The sequence below is a fragment of the Corylus avellana genome, chromosome ca1, assembly GCF_901000735.1.
Source record: "Corylus avellana chromosome ca1, CavTom2PMs-1.0".
In the NCBI taxonomy this organism is placed as follows: domain Eukaryota; kingdom Viridiplantae; phylum Streptophyta; class Magnoliopsida; order Fagales; family Betulaceae; genus Corylus; species Corylus avellana.
In genome coordinates this window covers 9,466,979-9,492,305 of record NC_081541.1, presented here as the reverse complement: position 1 = coordinate 9,492,305, position 25,327 = coordinate 9,466,979, and the positions used below count along the sequence as shown (strand labels likewise).

At 36.9% G+C, this 25,327-nt stretch overlaps 2 protein-coding genes across 11 annotated transcripts in view; one reads left to right on the top strand and one right to left on the bottom strand.

The window, feature by feature from the left end:
• LOC132167446 (uncharacterized) overlaps positions 1-17,483 on the top strand; it is a 48,433-nt gene extending 30,950 nt beyond the window's left edge. Inside the window, exons 1-10 of one of the 9 annotated variants that reach the window (XM_059578422.1) lie at positions 8,672-8,877; positions 11,842-11,943; positions 12,040-12,177; positions 12,324-12,422; positions 13,448-13,942; positions 14,029-14,338; positions 14,880-14,993; positions 15,225-15,409; positions 16,899-17,007; positions 17,089-17,483. In XM_059578422.1, coding sequence (XP_059434405.1) covers positions 14,162-14,338; positions 14,880-14,993; positions 15,225-15,409; positions 16,899-17,007; positions 17,089-17,127 — 624 coding nt within the window. In that variant the 5' untranslated portion in view covers positions 8,672-8,877; positions 11,842-11,943; positions 12,040-12,177; ... (1 more) ...; positions 13,448-13,942; positions 14,029-14,161 and the 3' untranslated portion in view covers positions 17,128-17,483. Of the gene's footprint in view, positions 1-8,671; positions 8,878-11,355; positions 11,381-11,432; positions 11,944-12,039; positions 12,178-12,323; positions 13,943-14,028; positions 14,339-14,623; positions 14,756-14,879; positions 14,994-15,224; positions 15,410-16,898; positions 17,008-17,088 lie in introns of those variants that run through there. The other 8 variants (XM_059578423.1, XM_059578425.1, XM_059578430.1 and 5 more) reach the window with 8 other exon arrangements.
• The window catches only part of LOC132167448 (uncharacterized), a 34,385-nt gene extending 10,512 nt beyond the window's left edge, over positions 1-23,873 (bottom strand). For both annotated transcript variants that reach the window (XR_009438682.1, XM_059578432.1), the window contains exon 1: positions 23,709-23,873. Coding sequence is in view for 1 of the 2 variants with exons in the window: in XM_059578432.1 (XP_059434415.1) it covers positions 23,709-23,763 (55 nt within the window). In the remaining variant the exon portion in view is untranslated. The remainder of the gene's footprint in view (positions 1-23,708) is intronic.
• Positions 23,874-25,327: the final 1,454 nt, after the last annotated feature.

Genomic DNA, 25,327 nt, shown 5'->3' with positions numbered 1-25,327 from the left:
TCAAGTGTGCCGTATTTAATTCAAATAACTTATTTTCATGTTGCACTCAGTCTAAGAAATTTGGGCAATTAAATGACACAACTCAATAGTTTTTTGACATGACACATGTGCCAAGAAAGAGGTCGTAAAAAATAGCAATTTTTTAGGCAGTCCAATGAATGAACCTATTGTGACGACAAGAGAATTTGTTAGCCACAACAGGGAAGATAACACTAATAATGACTAGATTGGAGCTACCATATAAGAGATTAATTAGTAAAGCATAGAAACTTCGGGAAATATATTGTATTAATTAACAAGATTACACATAAGGTGAAAGCTCTGTTCTTCAGGTATCAAAAATATTCAGAAGAGTAACACAGAGAACTCCAAAGTTGATGCAACTGTTGAACAATATGCAGATATGAAGATCAATGGGAGGATGAGCTGAAGGGGTGTCTCCTTGTTAGCACTATTGGAAGTCACCTTCCCTGTCGTTGGAACTATTTTAGATCCTCCTGCATCCGTTCACATTTGAACTCAAATGATAATTACAATATTATGTTAAATTATTAATTATCTTAAAAGTTATTCATAAAAAAAAAAGTTTTAATTCCATATTAAATTACCGATTATCTAAAAAAATTAAGCTAATAAAAATAATAAATTTAATTATTTAATTAATACTTTAACAATTATTAAATAACTTCACATCGTTAATACCGGAGACAATTCACTTACAGTTTGCATGGTTATGCATCTATTTGAAGGCAGCAGTTGAAACAACTCTGTAATTAATAAGTTTTTTTGGTGGCTATTGCTAAGCTTTCGTATAAATACTGAAGTTTGGATACTCAAATTGAAAGAAAGAAAAATTATGAACATAATTCTGATATTTTATTGCAACTTTTGGAGAACTTTTCTCACAAAAGGATGGGGCAGGAAAATGTTAATTTCGAAACTGATTTTTCTTTTTTTTTTTTCACCAGACTTGGACAATTTTGAAAAGAACAGTTGCAATTCAGTGCAAGCTTCAGCCAAACCCTTGGGAATCATAATTGGTGATATAGAATACAACATGTCCAATAGCGGCCCACTAGAGATATTCTTTTTTTCATTCTAACTACCATCTATTTACCATCTCTTCTCTCTTTATTTATTTATTTAATTTTTATTATTATTATTTTTTATTTGAAAAAATCTAAATGATAAAGGATGAGATGGTGAGGAGATAGGCACTAAAATGAAGTGAAGCACCTCTATGGCCCAGTACTAGTGCCTAGTGTCTTAAAGAGTATTTTATTATATCGCTGACATTTTTCAAATGGGTTTTAGAATGATTTGTTGAAAAACCAAATTATATCATATTGAATATAGTTTGGTGACGTTTTGTGATTTTTCTTTGAAGAATGATATAGTCACAGCATAAAACCAACAAATACCCAACTCCTCTCCTATGTATTATTATTATTTTTTTAAAAAAAATTGAATGTTTCATTTTTTTTTTCCTCATAAAAATGACATGTAGGAGATAAGTTGGGTATTTTTTAGTTTTTTGTTGCGGTTGTATCATACCTCTTTTCCTTATACATAAGGAAGAAAATGAGTTATAGGCGATAAATAAATGGAAAATGATAAATACACAATTTAAACCCAACTTTAACCCAACTTATCTCTTAAGTTTAAACAAAAAATTGCTTGTGGAGGAGAGAGAAAGCCTTAAACTAGAGAGAGAAAGATAAATTTTGTCTAAAATGTCACGTAATGAATTACTTATATTATTATTGAACACATGGAATGAAGCACGTGCCATCCCTACAAGTATAGCTAAAAAATAACAAACAAAAGAATGAAATAAAAATAAAATATTAGATTTTCCGTTAAGAAAATAAGGGTGACCAAACTTCTCCACATATTGTGGCCCCAAAATGAAAAATGGGTTATAATTATAACTTTTTTGTTTTTGTTTTGTTTCAAGTGGTTATTTATTAATTAATTTTTTTTTTTTTATACCTTTAAGAATATTTTGAGAAAAAAGTGAAAACGAGGAAATGTGTGGTACGCGTGACCTCTTTTTCGTATATTTTGATGACAAATATTTTTTTTTTTTTTTTTTTTTTTTTTTGAAAAGAGAATCCAGACTTGTATTAATTAACAACATTCCTGCTCAACAAGAACAATCTCCTGGATACATGTAGGACATTCCAGAAACCAAACTTGCTCTACAGTGGAAACAAAAGCAAACTTAGCTAATAAATGGGCAGCCTCATTACCCGTTCTTCTAACATGTTTAGCCTCCCAGAAGGCTGCCGTGTTAAGCAATAATTTTGCCCCTTCAATCAGATGCCCATAGCTCTGCATACAGATTGAATCTGTACGTAGGGATTGTACAATCTCTAGTGCATCGCCTTCCACCTCAATCTTATGGAAACCCCTTCTGGAACAGAAATCAGCCAACTTCCACACACCATAGGCTTCCGCAGATGAAGGGTCAAGATGAGCAGATAAAAAACAACTAAGAGCTGCAACAACCTTTCCTTCATAATCACGAATTACTACACCAATACCTATCTTCCCTCTCTCTCGATCCACCGCAACATCCCAATTTGCCTTGACTGAACCCATATTCGGCGCCTTCCAACTAGCTTCCAGCAAAGTGTTTGGCTTAAATAGGTTATCACGACGGACTTGATCAGCGGAATTAGAGACCTCTTGCTGCTCTTTTGCTCTACGAATTAACAAGGAGACAGGAATTCGCCACCAAAAACAACATCATTACGTCTGAGCCAAATGAGCCTTGCTGTGATGGCAATAAACTGTAATTCTTCCATTTCAAACTTGTCATGCATTTGTTTAAAAATGTTCAAAAAAGAGTCCTCAACCACAACACATTTTTGGATCCGTGAAGAGCATTCAAGCCAAACATCCGAAGCTGCTGGACAATTCCAAAGAACATGGCTTACTGTTTCAGGTTCCATCTTACAAATGGGGCACATAGGATCTTCAATCACACCTCTTCTATGCAAATTCTCTCTTGTAGGTAAGATATTAGCACAAGCCTTCCAAAGAAATGACATTAATACCCGAGGTCCCTTTACACGCCAGATATCCCTCCAAATTTGGATGCTATGGTCTGTACTGGAGCTGCTGCCTATAGTACTTTCCATCATGGATTTAGCAAAGTGATAGGCACTTCTCACACTGAAATCTCCCTTGCGAGATCCTACCCACACCATACGATCACTTTGCGGTCTAGGACATATAGGCATACTACATATAATCTCTGCTTCTTCCTTCCTAAAAATGCTATAAACCAATGCCTTGTTCCACCATTTAGTATCTTCATCAATCAAAGAACACACCCTAGCATCATACTCAATAGTATTAATAGAAGATTGAACTGCATAAGTAGTTGGTAGAGGAATCCACCGATCATGCCAGACTTTAATTGACTTACCATCTCCTACTCTCCACATCATACCCTCCTGAAGAAGTTTTCTGGATGACCAAATACTTCTCCAAGCATATGAGGGTCTTCTCCCTAAATTGGATGTTTGAAAGGATGCATTAGGGTAATATTTCTCCTTAAAAATCTGAGCAACCAAGGAATCAGTATTATGAATGAGCCGCCAACCCTGCTTGGCAAGAAGAGCTAAATTGAAACATTTTAAATCTCGAAACCCCATCCCACCTTTCTCCTTTGCCCTTCCAAGCTTCTCCCAGCTCATCCAAGCCATTTTAGTGTCATTCTCCTTATGCCCCCACCAAAACTTGGACATCATGGAATTGATTTCATGGCAAAGCGTTTTAGGTAGAAGAAATACACTCATTGAATATGTAGGAATCGCTTGAATAACTGCTTTAAGCATAATTTCTTTCCCAGCTTGAGATAGAAACTTTTCTTTCCAACCACTCATTCTGTCCCAAATCCTCCCTTTTATACTAGAAAAAGCAATCCTTTTTGATCTACCAATTAAAGCAGGAAGCCCTAAATATTTCTCATACCTTTGTGTGGAAGAAACCCCTGCAAGAGATAGGATAAGGGCTCTTGTTTCTGCCGGAGTATTCCTACTAAAAAACAAAGAAGTCTTCATCTTATTCAATTTCTGACCTGAAGCTCTCTCATAGATCTCCAAAATCTCCTGAATATGCTCCCACTCAATCCTATTCGCTTTACAGAATAGGAGACTATCATCAGCAAAAAATAGGTGGTTCAATCGGATACCCCCTCTAGTAACCGGGAGACCTGTAATTCTTCTTCCCTGCTCCGCCTTTTGTAACAAGAAACTCAGCCCTTCCGCACATAGTATAAAAAAATAAGGTGAAAGTGGATCTCCCTGTCGAATACCTCGAGTCGGTATAATTTTGCCATAGGGTTGCCCATGAACTACCACTGAATAAGAAACAGTACGAACACAAGTCATGGTTAGCTTAACCCACCGTTCATTAAATCCAATCTTACGCATCATCAACTCCAAGAAATCCCACTCCACCCTGTCATAGGCTTTGCTCATATCCAACTTAAGTGCCATATAACCCTCCCTCCCCTTCATTCTACTATCCATAGTATGTAGAGCTTCAAATGCCACCAATATGTTATCTGTTATAAGTCTACCTGGTATAAAGGCACTCTGAGTAGAAGAAATAATCATGGGTAACACTCTCTTCATTCGGTTAGCTAGCACTTTAGCAATAATCTTGTAAATAACATTACATAGACTAATCGGCCGAAATTCTGTAATTCTTGTGGGATTGCTAACTTTTGGAATAAGAGCTATATTGGTAGCATTGATATCCTTATCAAAAACATCAAAATTTAGAAAATCAAGCACTGCATTACATACCTCTCCTTGCACTGTTTGCCAAGAGTTTTGATAAAAACAAGCTGAAAAGCCATCCGGACCCGGTGATTTCAACGGATGCATTTGATGGAGTGCAAATTCCACTTCAGCAGCCGTAAATGTCCTAGTGAGTGTAGCATTCATCTCCTCCGTCACTCGGGCACTCATACCCTCCAAACACTCTTGCACACCTTGGACTTCCCCTGCTGTAAACAAAGCTGAATAGTAATTAACAAAAGCTGCTCCAATTTCCTCTTGCTTCCTCCATATGGCCCCAGACTCATCCACAACCTGTTTAATCTGGTTGATTTTCCTTCTATGGTTTGCCCACGCATGAAAGAAAGAGGTATTCCGATCCCCATGTTGATACCAATTTTGTTTGGCTCTTTGCTTCCATTTGAGGTCCTCCTGCTCCATTATAAAATCAATCTCATGTTTCAGCACTTTAATTTGCTCACAATTTTCTGGTCCTTCATTCCTCTGCAGCAACTCCAGCTGTTTGGTTTTATTTTTGATTTTCTTGGTAGCATCTCCAAATTTACGTGAACTCCAAGAGGATAAATCAGATTGGCAATTAGCCAATTTCTGCCTTACCACCTGCATTTTGGACCCTCCCATCCCACCACTGACCCATGCTTCTTGCACTACCTGTTTATAGTCTTCGTCTACCATCCATGAGGCTTCTATTTTAAACTTCTTAGAATGAGCTGCACTTCTCACCTCTCCCCCACCCATCCGCAAGCAAAGTGGTTTATGATCACTGGATCTCGCCGCAAGGACCCATACTTCAGACAACTGATGCCCTTCACACCATTCCCGATTCCCCACAGCACGATCAAGACGTTCTTTTGTGAAATCAGCCCCCTCTCTACAGTTAGTCCATGTAAATAAAGACCCTCTATAGCCTAAATCAAACAAAGAGCAGTCTTGTAGTACCTCCCTGAATGCTTCCATTTGCCCCTCTCTTGTCATAACCATTCCGAACTTCTCAGATTGTGAAACAATCTCATTAAAATCACCAATGACCAGCCATGGTTCTGGAGTGAAATACTGCAAATGCCGCAATAGTGACCATGACTCATATCTTTTTGTCCAATCGGGATGCCCATAGAAGCTTGTAAGCTTCCAAGAACTGTCACTGTCTGCCTGCATAACTATGGAGTTAATATGTCTTCTTGAAAAATTTTGTATTTCCAGCTTAACATCATCCCTCCAAAAAAGAGCAAGACCCCCACTACTCCCCACCGGGTCCACCACAAAAAGACCCATATAACCCATCTTCACCCGAAGAAATTCCAGCTTATACTTCTTACACTTTGTTTCCATAATAAACAAAATGTGGGGATTATTTTCCTTTACCAAAAGGCAAAGGTCACGAACTTTCCGAGGGCTCCCAATTCCCCGGCAGTTCCAACTTAGCAGATTCATAATGCTAGGCGAGGCTGCTCAACAGCCTTCGCCTGTGTGGATTTACTTTGGTAAGAATCAGCCACTATCTTTCTACTTTTCTTACCTGCAGCCATCCCCTGCTTGTCAACCACTCCTCCTACAACTTTCCGCTTCTGCACACCGGAAGAAACCGAAGCCATTCCTTCTTCTGAAAATTTCTTAACTCGAGCTTTCTTCTTCCAAGTGCGTACACTTTCCAAACCTGGCTGTGATAGCCCTTCCTGTAGTACCCCTGCAAAATCTCCTCCATTCGGTTCCATTTCATCACCACTAAATGTAGCCTTCTCTGCATGCAAAGTATCTATTATCAAAGCACTAGAAGGGGACACGTGAACCATAGTTTCATCCTCCATTATGGGAATCTTCTGGGCCACCTCTTTGAATGTGGGAGTCACATTGGTATTCTTAAATATTGGAACATTTTCACACGTGGCTTTCAACTCTGTTTCAATAGAAACGTGGCATTCTGGAGAGTCTTGAAATAAAATTTCCTTGCCCTTACGTGGAAATTTATCTACCAACTTACTTTTCCCATGCGTACTAGCTAGAGATACATGATCTCCCTCACACGATCCATAATGTCCTGAATCATCTCCACCCTCCTCACCACGTGTATGACGATTATTTCTCACGTTCCCGGAAGAAGGGGAGCTACGTGAATCAAACTGCCGCTCATCACAACCGCCATCATCAGAATTCTGCTCCTCCGCCATTCTGGAATTCCTAGGCCTACCACCGCTGTCATTTGAAAAAATTTGCTTACGCACCTCCGCCCTCAACGAGGTACCCCACTCTTTCTTATCCGCTGCTGCATTCACCCTTGAATCTTGCCTTGCAGGACACCCCAGCCTACCATGAACCACCCTCCCACAGAAGAAGCAAAACATTGGGAGTTTTTCATACTTAAAAACTACCCAATATGACTGTTCACCCAAGTGCAAAGCTCTCCCTCGCTCCAATGGTTTTGAAAGATCAATGTGCACCCGTAATCGCAGACAACGTCCCCAGCCTACCCCATCCCCCGCTAAATCCACATCCTCCAATTCCCCCATAGATTCACCAATCTTTATGCCCACCGCCTTAGACATGCATAATAGCGGCATCTCATGAACCTGAATCCATATAGGAGAAGACATGAATGTCATCTGTGATGGAGGAGTCTTCCCGTCAAACTCAGTAATGACCAGAATCTGTCGATCAAAGGCCCACGGCCTTCCTGCCAAGACCCTCCTCTTATCAATGCCATTAGAAAATTCAAACAACCATAGATTGTCTTGAATTTCTTTGAAGACTACAGTCCCAATAGTTCTCCAAATCCTAGAAAGGACAGATTTAAAAGCCTCTTTATTTGTAGACTTCTCTGACCATAATCTACCTACCAGACATTGTTCACCTTGCTTCCTTACAACAGATACCTCCCCTTCTGTGATCGAAATCCCTTTCTGTTCTCCACTGGTCAGTGTTATCCGGCTACATAAATGTTCCAAATCTTCGGCCATCTTCTTTCTCCACACTCAACTACAAGGACAAACCACCCAAACAAAACCTCCCCTCCTGTCAATCAGAGAGAGACTTTCCCCTCACCTAGTTGTGCCACTCCAAGAAACCCCAAAAAGAATCCCAGAGAGAAACCTAGAGAGAGACTTCAAAACTTTTACTCTAATACCATATTTAATTGATGACAAATATTAAGAGCACTAATAGTAACTTTTCTTTGATTTTTTTTAAGTTTAGAAAACAAAATTACTTTTTACAAAATATACTTTACAGAAACTTTATTTACATTTCTCTAAATTTATAAAACAAATATATTTCATAATAACTTCCTTTACATTTCTCTATACTATTAAAATATTATTTATTTACAAAATACAAGTTTCATTCTTAACCTCTAATCTTTTACAAAATTCTAACATAATCCCAATAAAAGTAAAAAAGACGAAAAAAAAATATTTATATTAAAATAATATATAAAAAAGCTCTTTTTAATTTTAACACATTGAAATAGCACTGTACCATTTCTGATATTTAGAAAGCAATAGAGAAATGTCTGTTGCTAGTACCGCCTAATTTGAATTGCGATGGTCAGCTTTTTTTTAAGTTTTGAAGGGGTAAAAAAAAAAATGATAATAATTAGGGGCTAAAGTTTATTTTATTTAAAAAATAGAAAAGTAAACCTCATTACAGAAGACCAAAGACGGACCAACGACACATGGAGCTGATCGGGCACCTTCGTGTAATTTTTACAAAATTTTAAATTACGTCAGGTTTCGCGGGGTATTTTTGACTTTCCACTTTTTTAAATGCGTCAAGTTTCGCGGGGTATTTTTGTCCTTCGCGTGCTTTGTATCATTACTCTTCTATTTCTCGCATTTACGCCTAGAACTGTCCATTTCGCTTGGCCTCTTTCTGTTTACAGGTCACGGCAATACAAAGCGTTTGACATTGAACAGGCAAACCCTAAAGTTTTGCTGCGGATTCTGAGACTTATATGGCGATTCTTGGACCTCCATCGTCGTCGATTTGTGGATTGATCGGGTTGTAAGCTCGTTCATGTTTTAGCCGATAGTACCAATCGGCTCGATTCGTCACCATATTGAAGGCTCACGTACGGCTCTAAATATAAATTCTCGTTTGACGATGATTCGCTTGAATTTTCATTTGATAGTTTGTGAAATTTGACGAAGAGCTTGAATTACAGCATTGTATATTATTTGTTTTTGTTGATTTTTGATATGGTTGTTGTTTGGATATTTGCCAAGTCTTTATGGAGTTTTTGTTTGTTTGGCAATGTCTTTCTATTGTTCCATTTTCTTTTAACTTTGAAATATGCTGTCATTTTTTATTTGTTGACATAGCGTAATCTTATGTGGGGAATTTGAGGCCGGAGCCAAGGTTAGTATTAGGAACTGATTTAGTGGGGTTTGAAATGTTTAGACATTGTAGAGTAATAGGAAGTGTCTCCTGAGTTGCGTTGGATACACTAGCGTGCATGCAGAGGGCGTGAAGGTTAAAATGATCCTAAAAGTCCAATACTCCTTGACTCAGAATAGTTCAAGCTGAATTTGGACTAAACGTCCAGTTGCAAGTGTTGCTATACGTTTTTGTTTTTCAAAAATTCGTCAAGACCAGTCCAATACATTTTAGTGGAAAGGATAATTATACTAGCAGATTGCAAGTCCAATCACACTTTCTGGCTCAAAGACACTTCAAATATTAATCATTTAGCGAAAATGAGAATGTTGGAGTAAATGAATGGCAAGACAAGAAAGGACAAGAGATTTAAAATTGGTGCAGTTTTGAAAAGTGAAGAGTATCTCTTGTGGGAAGAAGATAAGAGAATTGTGGCTGAAATGTCCAGGTTGTGTAATACGTACGTGTAAAGATGATAAGTGGTTGGTCCTTATGGAATAGAATATGTGGAAACAACGGGCAGATTTCCCTTCTCTTATGAAAATTTTGCATTTTGGATCAGAATTCATACTAAAGTTCAAATTGTGAAATAGGGTTCTCCCAAATGCTTACCCGCGTTGGTTAATTGGTAGCTGATATTAAAAAGATTAATGAACTGAGTTGTTATGAGAACTTGAGTGGGATCAGGTGCCTAGGTAGTTTTGCCGCTTAGTGTTGCAATGAGAATGCACATCAAAGTTTCTGTTGCATTAATTTATATTGCAATAAAAGGAAATAGCCTTCTCAATCACTGTAAATAGTTATGTACACTTAGCTCAGTCTTTGCTTAGGCTCTTGTAAATGCAGCCTGCACTGCCAATACTTAATTGGTTTTAAAAAGCTTAGGTGAAAGGTCAAGAAGAATTTACCTTGGTTGCATAGTTTTTGGGTCATACAATCAACTTATCGCCTGCCAAATTCTGAAATCTAGAAATGGCATATATACTATAGCACTATTTATAACTTACAATGATACTACTTGGATAATCCCAGCTACATATGTGATACTCACTAAAACGTTTGCAAAAATTTGGAAATAAAATTATAAATTTCAACATGCATTTGATACTTCTTGAATACTTATAGATATATAGAGGACACACCTTCACCGTTAGGATAGTCCCTCTTTAATGTTTTGGGCATTGAGGTATTGAGGTTGAAACATGGTATATTTATTTCCCAATGGAAATATATTCTTGATCTTTCTAAGGAAACAAGCATGCTCAAATATAGAGCCATTGATAATCCACTGTAGGTGAAGGTTAAGTTGGGTGAAAACAGTGAGTCCTGTGGTGGATAAAGGTAGATATTTGTGGTTGGTTGGTCAGTTGATCTATCAGTCTCACACCTCTCCTGATGTTGCATATGTTATTAGTGTGGTGAATCCATTTATGTATTTGCTGTGTGACCCTCATAATGGAAGCAGTTTATCGAATGATTTGCTACTTCAAATCCTCACCAAGTAAGGGATTGTTGTTTTCTCGATATGCACTTGAAAGTAGAAGCCTATACAGATGCATATTGGGTTGAATCTATTATGGATCGATGGTCTATGACATATTATTGCACATTTGTGGGAGGTAATTTGTTTACATGGCATTGGAAGAAACAATTAGTGGTTGCTAGATCTAGTGGGAAGCGGAATTTAGAGCCATGACTCATGGAGTGTGTGAAATGTTGTGGTTGAAGATACTATTGAAAGGGATTGGGTATGATTCTAAGGATTCTAAGTGACTGTATTGTGACAACAAAGCTGCAATTAATATTGCTCACATTCTAGTCCAACGTGACAAAACCAAGCATGTTGAAATTGACCAACATTTTATTAAAAAAAAACTTTGAGCGGGTGTAATCTGCAGGCCATATGTGAAGACATGGGAACAATTTGCGGATATTTTGACGAAGGGAGTGTTTAATATTGTTTTTCATTCAACCTTATGCAAGCTGGGCATGCAAGATATCTTTGCCTTAGCTTGAGGGGGAGTGTTGAAGATGGAAACTTCTGAATATTTTGTATTCTGTTCTATTTAAACCCATGTAAATGTATGAAGAAATTTGGTGGAGTAAAACAATTTTCTTCTTCTTCTTGTTTCAACTTTTATCTTATACCTATCTCATTTTCGGGATTTTTCAGCATGGCTGGCAGACAAGTGCATGAGGTTACTCCGACAAATATTGGTGGTTCACCATTTTGTCTTGATGGCCCCTCCCCCCCCCAAAAAAAAGCATATAGAAATGCTTATTATTTCTAAAACATTCTTAGTCCACATTACTCATTTATTTGCCCATCTTCCTTAAATTTAGCCATTTTAGTAGAATTTATTTTTTTTGGGCAACAGTTGATGCTGATTTTGATTAATTTGACTTACCTGGAAATTTCAATTTATAGAGATTATTTTTTTGGTGGAAATTTAATATTTTAGCAAGTAGACGATATATCAGGTATTTCAGGAGCATATATGTTCTGAAATTTTAGCATGCTTAAATACATAGTGAAAGACTAATTGTCGGGTCGTAAAACAATTCATTGTACCTATTATTTGCTCTATTTTTGTGCATGGAGCTGGGATTTGTTTTCTTCTATGCATGTGAAAAACTTACGTTTAACATATTTTTCCAGGTTTTGGAATCTTCTTGTACATGGGTTGTAGGGTTTCATGATGAGGAGGAGGAAATGGTCACTTGGTTGAAAGGACTTATACAGGCCACATATCAAGCATCTGTATGATCTAAAATCATTTTTTTATTACGCTTTCCATCATTCATCCTCATGTGGCTTATTACTGAAAAGGTAATTTTGTATTTATGCTGCATGTAGGCGCCTCCATCGGTTGATGTACTTGGAGAAAGAAGTGATTGTCGAGCTGAGTTTGGTGAATGTTATACAAGTTTGAAAACTGCTGACCTTGTTATTAATGGGGCATTGGTAGAAACAAAGTTATTTATATATGGAAAGGTTAGACTTGGTGCTCTTAGTTATAATGTTTGATAGATTTGAAACCTCAATCTTGTCAAAGTATCTTTAGGGTCTTCACCTAATTCATGATTTAGGTTATTTTAGCAAATTCTTTACTACTTTTCCTTGTTCTCATTGCTTCCAAGGCTTACAGATTGTGCAATTTGGTATGTCATATAATTATGCTGATCGGAGATGAAGTTGATGAGACTCTAATTCTTGAGGTTCTGGCTGGTGGGGGAAAGGTTTGTGTAGCTACTTTCTTTTCTATTACAATTTTTGCGTCAGCCGACAAATTCGGAAATTTTTAATTGGAATAATGTTTTTTTCTTCTCAATTATGTAGCCTAGCTTGGCTGAAGTGACACAGGGCAGTCAAAGGAAATAAGTCACTTTCAATTTTCAATAGGAGAACATCTGGGAACTGGATCTGGGAGATCTCCCATTGTTCTAGAGTCTTACGTTAAATATATTAATGGCAGAGTGTAGTCCAGTTTCTGAGCTCTACGTTTCAATTTTTATTAGAGAGCAGCAGTCCTATTTATATTGAGCTATATTTTATTGTTTCACTGAATTCCAAAATTGTGGAAGTCATACTAGACAACAAGTAACATTGTTTTGCAAGCTAAGTACCAATACTGCGAGAGAACAGAATAGCCCCATCCTACATTGAACTGTAATAGGAGAAAAACAGGGACTTGATTCCTCAGTATAGGCTTCCCTATTTGACCACCAAGCCAGCCTTTTGTGACAGTGCATGGGGGCACGTGGATTTTCTTACCATTGGGACATGTACAATATCCATTACCACATTATCTCAAATTGATTTGTATCTGCCTGAGAACACTGGCTTTTGCATGTTTTTGGGGAGAGCTCCCTTGGTAACAGGATTGAGATTTTGGGTTTTCCTTTCCCATACCTGCCCTGTCAACTTTTGAAAATAACCCATCGGCTCGATTTATTTGGGTGATTTGAGAATGTCAGAAATCCTTTGTTGATGTTTCGATTGAAGTTCTTATCTGTAGCCTAAGCTTGTGTGTGTCTGTCCATGTGGATATCTTCTAAACATTTGTCAGCCTTATAGTTGATAGTTGATGTATATGAATGGTTTTGTATGTTCCCTTTTGAAGTACAGACGTTCGGTTTTGACTTACCATTTAACTATTTCTCTCTGGAAAAACTTCTTGTTAAATCGTATACAGTTACAGCTGGTTCTTCAATTATCATGTATATTTTTTCAATTGAACATTTAGGCCATTTTTGTTTTACAGGTTAACATAATATGTTTGGGGGGGTGACCTAACAGTCAAGATGAAGTTGCACTCCTTGAAGATTAAAGATGAGCTTCAAGGTTGTCTGTCTTCATGTCCGCAGTATTTAGCTTGCTCTGTGCAGAAGAATGGCGAATCATTTGCTTCCACTGGCACATTTGATCCTCATGCAAGGGAGATGTCTATTGTTCTTCCTGAGGATTACGAAGTTTTCAAGGATGCTTTGCCAGATTTTATGTCTTTATCGGAAACAGGCATTTATTCACAAAAAATATAGCTCATTGTGGAATGATGGGGGACATCAATGACCCTGGGTTTGAGTCTTCTGAAGCCTTTTCTCATGAAAAAGATTTGGCCAAGGGAAAGGGCATTTCCGGTGAGATCTTTTATGAGGCAGAGGGTACTGATAATTCAGATTTTGTATGCATGATTGTATGTGTTAACTTCTTGACAAGGAGTTCTGGCTTGGGTTATTATAATGGGGTAGATATACAGGTACCTAAGCCAAGCATCTTGCACGTGAAGTCTAGACCTAACAACATTAGTTTGCTACACTAATCTTTTCAATTTAAAATTTTCAGATGAGTATTCGCATGTCCAAACTAGAATTCTTTTGCAACAGACCCACCCTTGTTGCTTTAATTGGTTTTGGCTTGGATATAAGCTATGTGAATTATGAGGTAAGTGGCAGTGACATAAGAAAAACTTTAGAGGATGAAGAAAGAGAAGACTGAAGATACAGGACGTTTCAAAGGGTTGCTGGGTTACGGTAAAGGTCGTGTGGTATTTTTCTTAGGTATGAATGTTGACAGTGTCTCTGTGTATCTTAACAAGGAGGATGGTTCCCAGCTTGCCATGTTTGTACAAGAAAGTTTCCTGTTGGATATTAAGGTAACGCAAATCTTGTTATTGGCGACTTCCTTCAGTGTTTCTTTATTCTGTTTTAATATTGTTAAACATTAATTCTTTCTGTGAACTTCATAACTATCGATGATAATGTGGATGCGGCCCAACTGTATTTTTTTTTTTTTGTTTCTATTCTTACGTTTTTTCTCCATTGCTTTATCAAAATTTCATTTGTAGTTTGGGGATATATATATTTAAGATCTCTGTTCTCATCTATACCATATTCTTCTGACTTGAATAATTTTTTTTGGTTTTGTTTTTTTAATAAAGGTCCACCCAAGTTCTCTTTCCATTGAAGGCACGTAAGGAAATCTTAGACTCAGTGATATGTCTCTTGGAACAGATCACGGTTGGGGTTGGCTTTGTGATATACGTAATCCGGGGGTTGAATCTCTTATTAAGGTCCATTATCCTCTCTTTGATGAGCAACTGATGCATTGCAGGCTTCATTGGTTTTGTTCTTCTATATTTATATTATACTCCTTTTATTGTTGTCAGATAATTTTTCTTTCATTTTCTTTTCCAGTTCAAATTCAATTCTTATAGTGTTGAAGATGATGATTATGAAGGATATGATTACAGCTTGTGTGGCCGACTTTCTGCTGTTCACATTGTTTTCCTCTATAGGTTTGTTCAGGAGGTACATTTCAAAACTTCCGGTGATTATTTATGTTGAGTTAGCGTGGTTTTGTTACTTGTTCAGCAGTGTTAACCATTCTTAAAACTGTTTAATTGATAGACATTCAAGATTCTCATGGTTTCTAATTCTTTTAAATTCTTAGCACAAATGTTTTCCTTAATTTTAATTTTTAATTTACGATACTTGCTGTATTTAATACAAGAAAATTTTATGGAGACATGTTTTCTGCAGATAACAACGTACTTTATGGAACTTGCTACCCCACATACTGAAGAAGCTATCAAACTTGTTGATAAAGTTGGAGACTTTGAGTGGTTGATTCAGAAATATGAGATTGATGGAGCTGCTGCTTTAAAGCTGGACCTTTCACTTGACACACCAATGATCATCATTCCGAGAAATTCAACAAGCAAAGAGTCTGTAGATCTTCTTCTCTCTCTCTCTCTTTTTTTTTTTTCTTTTTTTTTGTTGGATGATTACAACGAGCCTGTAGATCTGCACATTAGTTCTTATATAGTGCTGATTTGATAGACTTCTAGGTAGTATTTTTTCTGAGACTGTTTGGAACCTTGGAATTTCAGAGGGAGGGGTATTAGTTCCAAGGTTAGAAAATGTCTCACATGAAAATTTTAATGAATACTTTAGGTTAGGTGAATTGGAATGACATGGAAGTTTTTCTCGTAAGGACTGTGGTGTTGGTGGTGATGACAATGGTATTGGTGAGATATGTGGTGGTGAAGTTGCTGACAGGAATGGGGTGGCAATAAATTGGTGGTGGATGTGGTGGCAATGCATTGGTAGTTTTGGTGATGTTGATGGCAGCGGCTAGAATATGAAGTGGCAGTGGTGGTGATAGATGGCGGCTGCTACGTTATGGGTGGCGGTGGTGTGGCTGCTGCAGCCATGAATGATGGGGTCAAGTTTGGAGTAGTGTTGTGATGGTGGTGGGGTTGTTGTTGCATTGGTAATGGTGGTGGTGTTGGCAGCGAGATGGTGGGTGTTTGCTGTGTAGCATTGGTATTAGTAATGGTTAGTGGCAGTGATGATGGTATTGACTATGATAGCAGCATCAGCAGTGTTCTGGTGGTAGTGGCAATGTTGGTGGTGGTATAATAATGGTGGCCTTGGTCATGATGGCAGTGACAGGGTAGGCAACCACTACTTCCTTGTGTGAATGATTTGGAAAGAGCCACCCCTCTTTTTCATAGTTTTGATTGGTGGGATTGTGCTTTCCATAGCCACCCTTCTTTTCGTGGTTTGATTGCTGCATCCGTTTGATTGCTTGTTCATACTCAAATTCCTCCAAGATTTTGAAAAGTCCTTTCCTAATGACCCAACCATGAAATTCCCAAGTTCCTACACTTTTTCATCGAAATGCACTCTTATAGGTCTAATTTTGCTGAATGACCGTATACATAAACATAGTTCTTTTCTGAAAGATTATGGATAATCACATTTTAGTTTATCGAAGGAGCATGGTTTGTGAAATTGTTGTAAACTACTTTCTCACCATACTCCTTAATTATTATTATTATTATTTATTATTTGAAATTTAAACTTAGGCTACAACTTATAGTGGTACTAAACTTTTGTTGTATGGATTTATTTGGTTATGAAACCCCTTTTTTTTTCCTCTTTTCAAAAAAAAAAAAAGTTTGTGGGCAGAGACATTCCTGCTTTTTGTGCTTCATTTTTCAGCTTAAAAGCTATTGTATATGTGGGCTCTATTGTTTACTTTCTGTTTACATGAGTTGCGCCCCTTTGCACTATTATATAAATTGATATTACCTATTGAAAAAAACAAAGACATTCCTGCTTTTCTTGCTTTTTGAAGGGATATTAAGTTTTCTAAACTTAATGTGTTTGATGTTTAGTTGTTGAGTGTTATCTTTTGATATTTTGCAGTTTCATTCAACTTGATCTGGGCCAGCTTCAGGTGACAAATGAATTTAGTTGGCATGGCAGCCCAAAGAAAGATCCTTCGGCTGTCCATATTGATGTTTTACACGCCGAGGTATATATATATATATATATATTATTTATTTCCTAGGTATTGCAATTCTAAAGTTACTTAACTATTGTCTATTGTTCACAGGAGCATTATTGCGGATTATGGGGATCAACATGTCTGTAGGGATTGATGGGTTTGTAGGTAAACATATGATTAGGGAAGGCCAAGGATTTGATGTTTATGTGCGCGGAAGTTTGAGAGACGTGTTTAGAAAAGTCCCAACATTTTCTCTAGAAGTGAAGGTAATATTTGTGCTTGAAATTCCAGCGACTATTCAATGTCTTGCTTCTCATCTGGTTGTTTAAGCATCTTTAGTATTCCTTGTGGTGGGGGACTGTTGACATTATTATGGTATACTTTGATATGTGTAATATCATGGGAACAAGGGTCAAGTCCTGTAGTTCCCAGGCATATATTGCATCTTGTGTATGCACTTGGTTTTTGTGAGCTTCTTTGCTGAAAGAAACTTTTTAGACTGAGCACTTGACTCCTATTCCCCCCCCCCCTCCCTCTTCAATCGGTTTGCCATTCGCCATGTTTCATACTAGAGTAGAAGAATGTGTGCACAGATCTGTTATTCCTTTGGGATCAATAGTTTCTTCAATGGACAAACACTACACATTGTTCCACTGTTGTAGAAGAAAATTAATTTATCCCTAGTGGCCTGAGATATCTTTACAGCTCTAGATATATATTCCTTGACTCAGTTCAAGCCGGATCTTACTTGCATTTATGGTACTTAAAATATCTTTGGGTTGCGTGCCTAGATCTGTTGGTTTTATTAGAGTTCAAACCTGTCCCTGTTCTTGATGTTGTATGCTTCTGGATTAAGTTTTGGTGTGATTAGTTCATAGTGAAGAGAATATTGAAACATGAATGGTTTCATGATTTTAGGGGTTAGCTGCCCTTGCAGGCTTTGTCTTGGTCCAGTGATGTGCTCAATTGATGTCGTTTGTTTTTTATCATAGTTTTATTTATGAGACTTACGATTTGTGTTGGTGTTTAGTTGACTTATTTGCTGGGAAGGTAAGGTCCTGGTGGTATTTCCTGAACAATGAATAATCTCTCACAAACATTCAGGTCCAGTTATATACCTGTGCATAAATTTGAGGATGTAGTGTATCAAATTTGGGTTTTCCTTTAATTTATAGTGATCACTATAGTCTATAGTGAGAGCTAGGTGGAACCTTTTATTATCCTATTTCAACGTTTCTGATTCCAAAATTTACTTTGATGTTGCTGATTTGATCACATTTCATTTCTGAAAGTTTTTTTTTTTTGATCACTTTCAATTACAAGCTGCTATTAGCGGAGGCACATACTTTGATTATAAAATAACTATCGTCTTAGGGGTTTACACTATGCTTAATTTCCTCTTGTTCTTCCAGTAATGCATTTAAATAATATGACGAGAGAATTTATTTGTCGTAAGGATAAAATGCAATATATTATACACAAATATTTTAAATTTAATAATAAATGGCTTTAGATCAATGTGAACTTCAATATACATATGAGAAAACTCCCACATTTGTTATTGTATTGTACTTCTTGTTAGTAATATTATAAGATGAGATGAATATATATTTCCATTATTTTTCTCATTTCAAATTCATTTGAGATTTTTAAAACTTTATAATATTTTTATTTAGATGTGTCATTTTAAACTAAATCATCTGTTAAGGTAAAAAGTTAAATATGAATTTGAAAATTTCTATTATAATTTGTGAAAACTAACCTTAATTAGTTGTTGCGACTTTAGTTTTTAATGAAGTAGTGTAATCCTGTTGTTTTGGGGATCCGGATCTTCTCCAACTAGATACAAGCCGGTTCACGGCTAAGGTTTTTTTAAAAAGAAAACAATCAAAGGCTAACAATTGGCCACATTCAATAAAATAAAGTTAATGGGTGAGAGGCCATTACCTGTGTTATTATCTTTCCGAATACAAAGATGAGAATATGAGATAGACCTAAGAGTCTACAATGTGATTATGCCTCATGAAGTTATTGGAGGCTAAAGACATACTTCTTCTTGACCTTGTATTTATAGGTTTGGAAGTTTTTAAAGCTTAATTGAACTTATCAAAAGAAAGAGAGTTGTGTGGTCTTGCGAATACAGTGTTTGTGGTTGTGAGTAAATCATGTAATTCACGTGTAGTTGATGAATGTCTCAAGTCTGAGGATTGAATTTTCTTTATTTTCTTTTTCTAATTCTTGATTATCTACATCTCTCACGAGTCGAGTCACGAGGAAGATGCGATCAACTTCCCATTTATGTTTATATCAGAAAGTGTTTTACAAACTGTTTCCACAAGCATTTGTTAGAAGCAGTCATTCAATTTCTTTCTTTTGAAAACCACTGGGACACTTTCTTAAAGAATGGCCGATCATTATCTTGTCAGTTAAGTAAAACCAATTCAACATTTGAGCATTCAAAATTAGTGTTTATACAAGATAATACCAACGAGAAATATCTAAAACCACCTTCCGCAGAGGCTACTATTCAATGTAGCAGATGCACAATGAAACTTTCTATATAGTTGTCATTTCTTGTCCATCAAGCTCCACTCTTAGATAGTTATAGTTAGATGAGAAATGAGGAGCTCTTGCCAGGTGGAATCATGAGATCCTTCATAATCTCAACATCCCAATTCGGAAGCTTGTGCTCTTCAGCCATCCCCAACAGGCTGCAAATTTTTGAAAGAGATTTTTAATTACTATAAAAAATTCGCAAATAAAAAAAAAATTAATACAGTACAACAATCAGATGAACAGTTAAAAGTAAAAAAAAGAAAAGAAAAAAAAGACAAATCAAATGCTTAAAAAAAAGAAATAAAAATTTCATAGTGTCCTTTATACTGTAATACTGATTCAAAATATTCACTAAAAATCCTAACTTTCCCACTTTTATCTCTCTCACACAAATTCAATACAGATAGATTACGGCTTCAATTAAATTCTTGTCCCACAAATTAAAAATTCAATCAATGAAAAAAAAAAACACAAACATAAACAAACAAACAAAAGGAGCTAAAGGAACATATTACGATTAATAGCATTGCTTATGATCATAATCATCGATGCCACTCACAGCATATTATCAGTTACTAAGAAGCTATACATAAACATGTCTCTAATTTCAAATTTAAAAAAAAAAAAAAAAAAAGAAAGAAAGAAAGAAGAAATAGGAAGAAAAAACAGATATGGAGAGAGAGAATGCTACCCCTGTATAGGATCGGATGTTCTTCGGCAATGGAGCTTTGTTCGGAGTATGGAGGTTAATCGGCAATGGGCTCGGTGGTGTACAGCGCTTGTGGCACTTGTTAGAATATTATGAATCTTCTCTTTGCTTAGTCCCTACTCTTGGCTTGGTTGCCAAGTTAATTTCCTTATAGAGATTGTTTTCTTGCAAGTTAATTTATTCTGTAATTATTGTATTATTTTGTAATTATTGTATTTTCTTTCTTTTACGGCCTCATTCAACTATAAATAGGCCATTCCATTGTACAATTCAAAACACATCAAAAATACAAATTTCTTCTCCACAATTATCTTTCTGTTGTCTTTTTCAACAAATACCGAATGTTTCCATTACAAAATAAAACTTAAAACACTTTCATTCATTCCTCTCGGTAAAAGTGGTAGAGGTATCTGGACAACCGCTGCGTGCCCATTAAAGTTATACATCCATTGTTCGGAGAAGTCAACATCTTTTGACACAATTCCATTCTCTTGATAAAAAAAATATACCAAAAAAACTAATTAATTCTATATAAAAATTCTAAAAAAAAAAAAAAAAAACATAGAAATAAAATAAATAAAAAACATTACCGCTGTAACCTTCCAGCCACGGCCAAAAAGAAACTCCATCAGGTGGCCCCGAAACATTCAAGAGTGATTAAACCGACAAAACCTCCGGCATTGTCAGTAATAATTGTTCCGCCCTCAATCTTCTTGATTTTCACTTTCCATTTTTTATTTTTCAGACAATCGAGTACTAAAATTCAAAGAATACTAAATAAAAATAAAATAAAATAAAAATTAACAAATAGCAAAATAAAATTAAACCAAAACTTGGTGTTAACTCGTTTTGAAAAAGAACACGTAACAGTCGCTGCACGTTGGTAGCGTTCACAGGACATACGAAATTCACATAATCCATTGTTATAGGTGTTAGAATGCTTTGATAGCATGTTGAATAATGGAGAGATATAGAAGAGCAGAAGTACACAATAGACTACATTGTATTGATATTCTGTTATGATAATGAATACAGAGGTCTCTATTTATAGAGAGGCAAGTAACCTAATAGACTAAGGAAAGGTAAACCTAGTAGACTAATAATACCTAAGGAAGTAAATAACAAATAAATAACCCTAACATAATAATTTTAACATCCTCTCAAACTCAATGTGTAAGGGTAAAAGAAAAGGGAAAGAAAAATGAATTCGCCGAAAAAGTTGCTTGTGCCGAAAGAGTTGCCGATTTACGCCATAAAAGTTGCTAGAGACTGGTGGATTCTACTTGAATTGAGCAATGCATTTAAGCTGGAGCTTGGTTCACTTGGTTGTAATTTGACTTGAAAACCATATACTAGTAATGAAGAAGCTGGCCTCTTTTGGTCGAGCAGAGAGAAAGCAGGGCCAGTTAAAAGGGGCTTGTTTGGCCCGTAACCCTTGGACCGTCTCGCCTGGTCGGTTGAGCTAAAGTTTGACCAAAAAATTCTAACTAGTAGACCGTCTCGCCTGGTTAGCCGAGATAAGCAGGGCTGGTTGAAGAGGCTAATCATGCCTGAAACCCTTGGACTATCTTGCCTGGTCGGCTGAGCTAAAGTCTGACCCAAAAATTCTAACTAGTAGACCGTCTTGCCTGGTCGGCTAAGCTAAGTAGGGAGAAAAAGGGCCGGTTGAAGAAGCTAATCATGCTTGAAACCTAGTAGACCGTCTCGCCTGGTTAGCCGAGATAAGCAGGGCTGGTTGAAGAGGCTAATCATGCCTGAAACCCTTGGACTATCTTGCCTGGTCGGCTGAGCTAAAGTCTGACCCAAAAATTCTAACTAGTAGACCGTCTTGCTTGGTCGGCTAAGCTAAGTAGGGAGAAAAATGGCCGGTTGAAGAAGCTAATCATGCCTGAAACCCTTGGATGGTTGAAAGGTCTGACCCAAAAATTTTTCATTAGTAATGGATCAATGGCCTAGGAGAGAATGCAGTGACCAGTGATGACGGCATTTGACATGGCATAAGTGGGCCGATTGAAAGGGGCTTCTTTGGCCCCGAAAACCCATGGACTTGAGGAAAGATTGGTCTGACCCGAGAGTGCCTACCGTAAGAAAAATGAACCGGATTGAACTGCGCCAAAGAAAAAGGCTGTGGAATCAAATTGAATAATGCATAAACCGACTTGAACAGCATAAAACAAATGCCTAAATTTAGAGAAGAATCTTTTTTTCTACCAAATAGAGATACCAAAAGTAAAAATAGACCACAAATTTGAAATCAGGACGAAAAATTGAGTGAAAAACACCTGGTCAACTTTGAGTCCGGTAAAAGTCAATGGTCAGCACTGTAGAAAGTCAAATTCAAAAGTCAACGAAAGAAAAGTTAACCATGCCAAGGTGCTAATGTGGCCGATGTGCTGCAATGGCAATGAAGCTGACATGGCAGATCTGATGACGTGGTAGAGGCACTAATGTAGCGCTAGATGACATTGCCTACGGCTGACGTGGCGATAGGGCTGACGTGGCACATTGAGACGTTCACACGTGGCTGACAGGAGAAGAAGAGATGTGCTGGTGTGTGTGGTGCACTCGCAGGAGCTTCTACCGACGCATAAGGGCACATGTAGACTCCGATGAGGCTGTGCTTGATGGCTTTAGACTCATTTGGCCCTGATCTATCAATTGGCGCTATTATCGAGGTGATCGGCGCTGTGTGGTGGTGCATAACAGAATGGACAGATTCTGAGGCGAGTCTTGCCGGGGCATGAACTGCTCTTGGGACTCGCGTGGAGGCGCGTTTACTGACGGACAGAACCTTCTAGTGGCACGTGCGGGCGCCACCATGGAAGCTTGGACGCTTTAGATCTCTTTGGATCTATACTTGGCGGCGTCTGAACTGTCGGCGGCGGCAGGAGCGTGTAGCTCCTGCAAGGGCAATGGCGGTGCAGGTAGAAAATGGTAGAGGCGTATGGCGGAAGGCCGATGGCTGATCCAGATCTATAGGCTGGCACGATATTGAGACTATGGGCAGCCGAAATTTTGGTAGCGCTTGATGTAGGGCAATGAGATTAAAATTCGACAAATGGAAAACACTAAAAAATACGTTTATTGAAGGCCACAGAAAAGTAGCTCTGATACTATGTTAGAATGCTTTGTTAGCATGTTGGAATAATTGAGAGATATAGAAGAGCAGAAGAATAATAGGAAGAGTGAAAGCACACAATAGACTACATTGTATTAATATTCTGTTATGATAATCAATATAGATGCCTCTAATTATAGAGAGACAAGTAACCTAATAGACTAAGGAAAGGTAAACCTAGTAGACTAATAATACCTAAGGAAGTAAATAACAAGTAAATAACCCTAGCATAATATTCTTAACAGCGGGAAAGGGAGTGGGAGGAACTAGGAAGCAAGGGTGTTCGGTTGATTTGCATCGTATAAGAAAGGATACCTATTTATAGAGTGAAGAAGAGGTTTTTACCTTGAAAGAGACCGAGATGTTGAGGTGGAAAGACTGTTTGATTTCTCCATCGCATTTCTTCTTTTGTGAGTATCAATTTTTGAAAATGAGCTTCCTCCACGTTGTGTTGCTCTCACATTTCTTCTTTGAGCTTCCCTCCTAGTTGTGTTGCTCTCGCATTTCTCCTTTTGTGAGTATCCGTTTTTGAAAACGAGTTTCCCTCTAGGTTGTGTTCAAGGAAATTGCGTCAGAAATAATGAACCAAACGCATGCACTACTCAGACTATAATATATGACAATGAAGAAGATGATACACGGTGTCGTTTAAACATTTAGTAATGAAGAAGATAACAAAAATGCTTCGTTTCACTGAAACTTGTGAGTTGCATTTTTTTAATGACCAAATGCCCCGTATTTCGTGCTTAATATTAATATTATTAATATTAATAATAAAAAGAGAAAAAGTCACAATTACCTTCAAATAAAAGAGAAAAAAGCACAAAAGAAGAGGGGAAAACGGTCAATATAAAACCAAGTCAGTAGTTAACCGCCACGTGTCGTGTCCAGAGAGATATTTGTTTTTTTTCAAAATGATAGATTCATCATCATGGCCGTAGCTGAGGCTATCACTACTATGCCTAAATGCCTATAATCACCTAATCCTAGAGCGATAAACTTTTCTTATGATAAAGAGGGTCCCACCCGAAGACCACAAAATAGAGCCCAGGTGTTGATAAGATCCGACAGGAATCAAGTGTCCACGTCAATGTAAGTAAATAAAAAATAGTTAAAAATAAAAAAGGAAAAAAGTTTAATGGCTTTTTGTTGCCCGAGGCACGATCGTTGGCAGTTCATCGATCAGAGAATCCCCTCCCATTGGGTGGTAGTTCATCGATCATGTGTCAAAATTCATTGCAAATTTACAAGAGGAAGAAGGTAAAAAAATCACAAAACAGAGAGAGTGTGCCTTTTATTTTCTTTTTCAAAGTAAACGGCGTTAATTTAGAACTACATAGCAAATAAACGACGTTTGTTTCTTAGGGAGAATCAAACAACACACTAATCTTAGCTGATGTGTTACCTTATAATTGGATACCATAAAAAATAAGTTTTACACCACATCAATTTATTAAATCATATGTTTTTTTTTTTAAAAAAAAATGCTAGGTATTCTTCTAGTGTTCTCCTAATGTCCTTCCAATTGTGATGTGGTTTTTAAGACCACCAATAAATTAAAAGTCAATAATGATAATATTAAATTCAACGATAATTTTAAAAGTCACATTACAATGAGGAGGATATCAGAAAAACACTATAAAAACACCTAACATTTCCTGAAAAAAAAAAAAAAAAAAAGGTGCACGCAGTGGTGAGATGGATAAAGGATAAATGCAAGAACCTCAAATCAATATAAATAAAAAAAGGTGCACGCAGTGGTGAGATGGATAAAGGATAAATGCAAGAAACTCAAATCAATATAAATAATGATTTGTATTGAGTATTCCAGTAGATTTATTATTAAATAATAATAAATTAAAAAATAATAATAACTTTTCTAAAGAGGTGAGTACTGAAAAAACCATCTAAAACTGAGCATAAAGGCAGCCTTTTTTTTTTACTATTTCTTTTTCTAGAAAAAT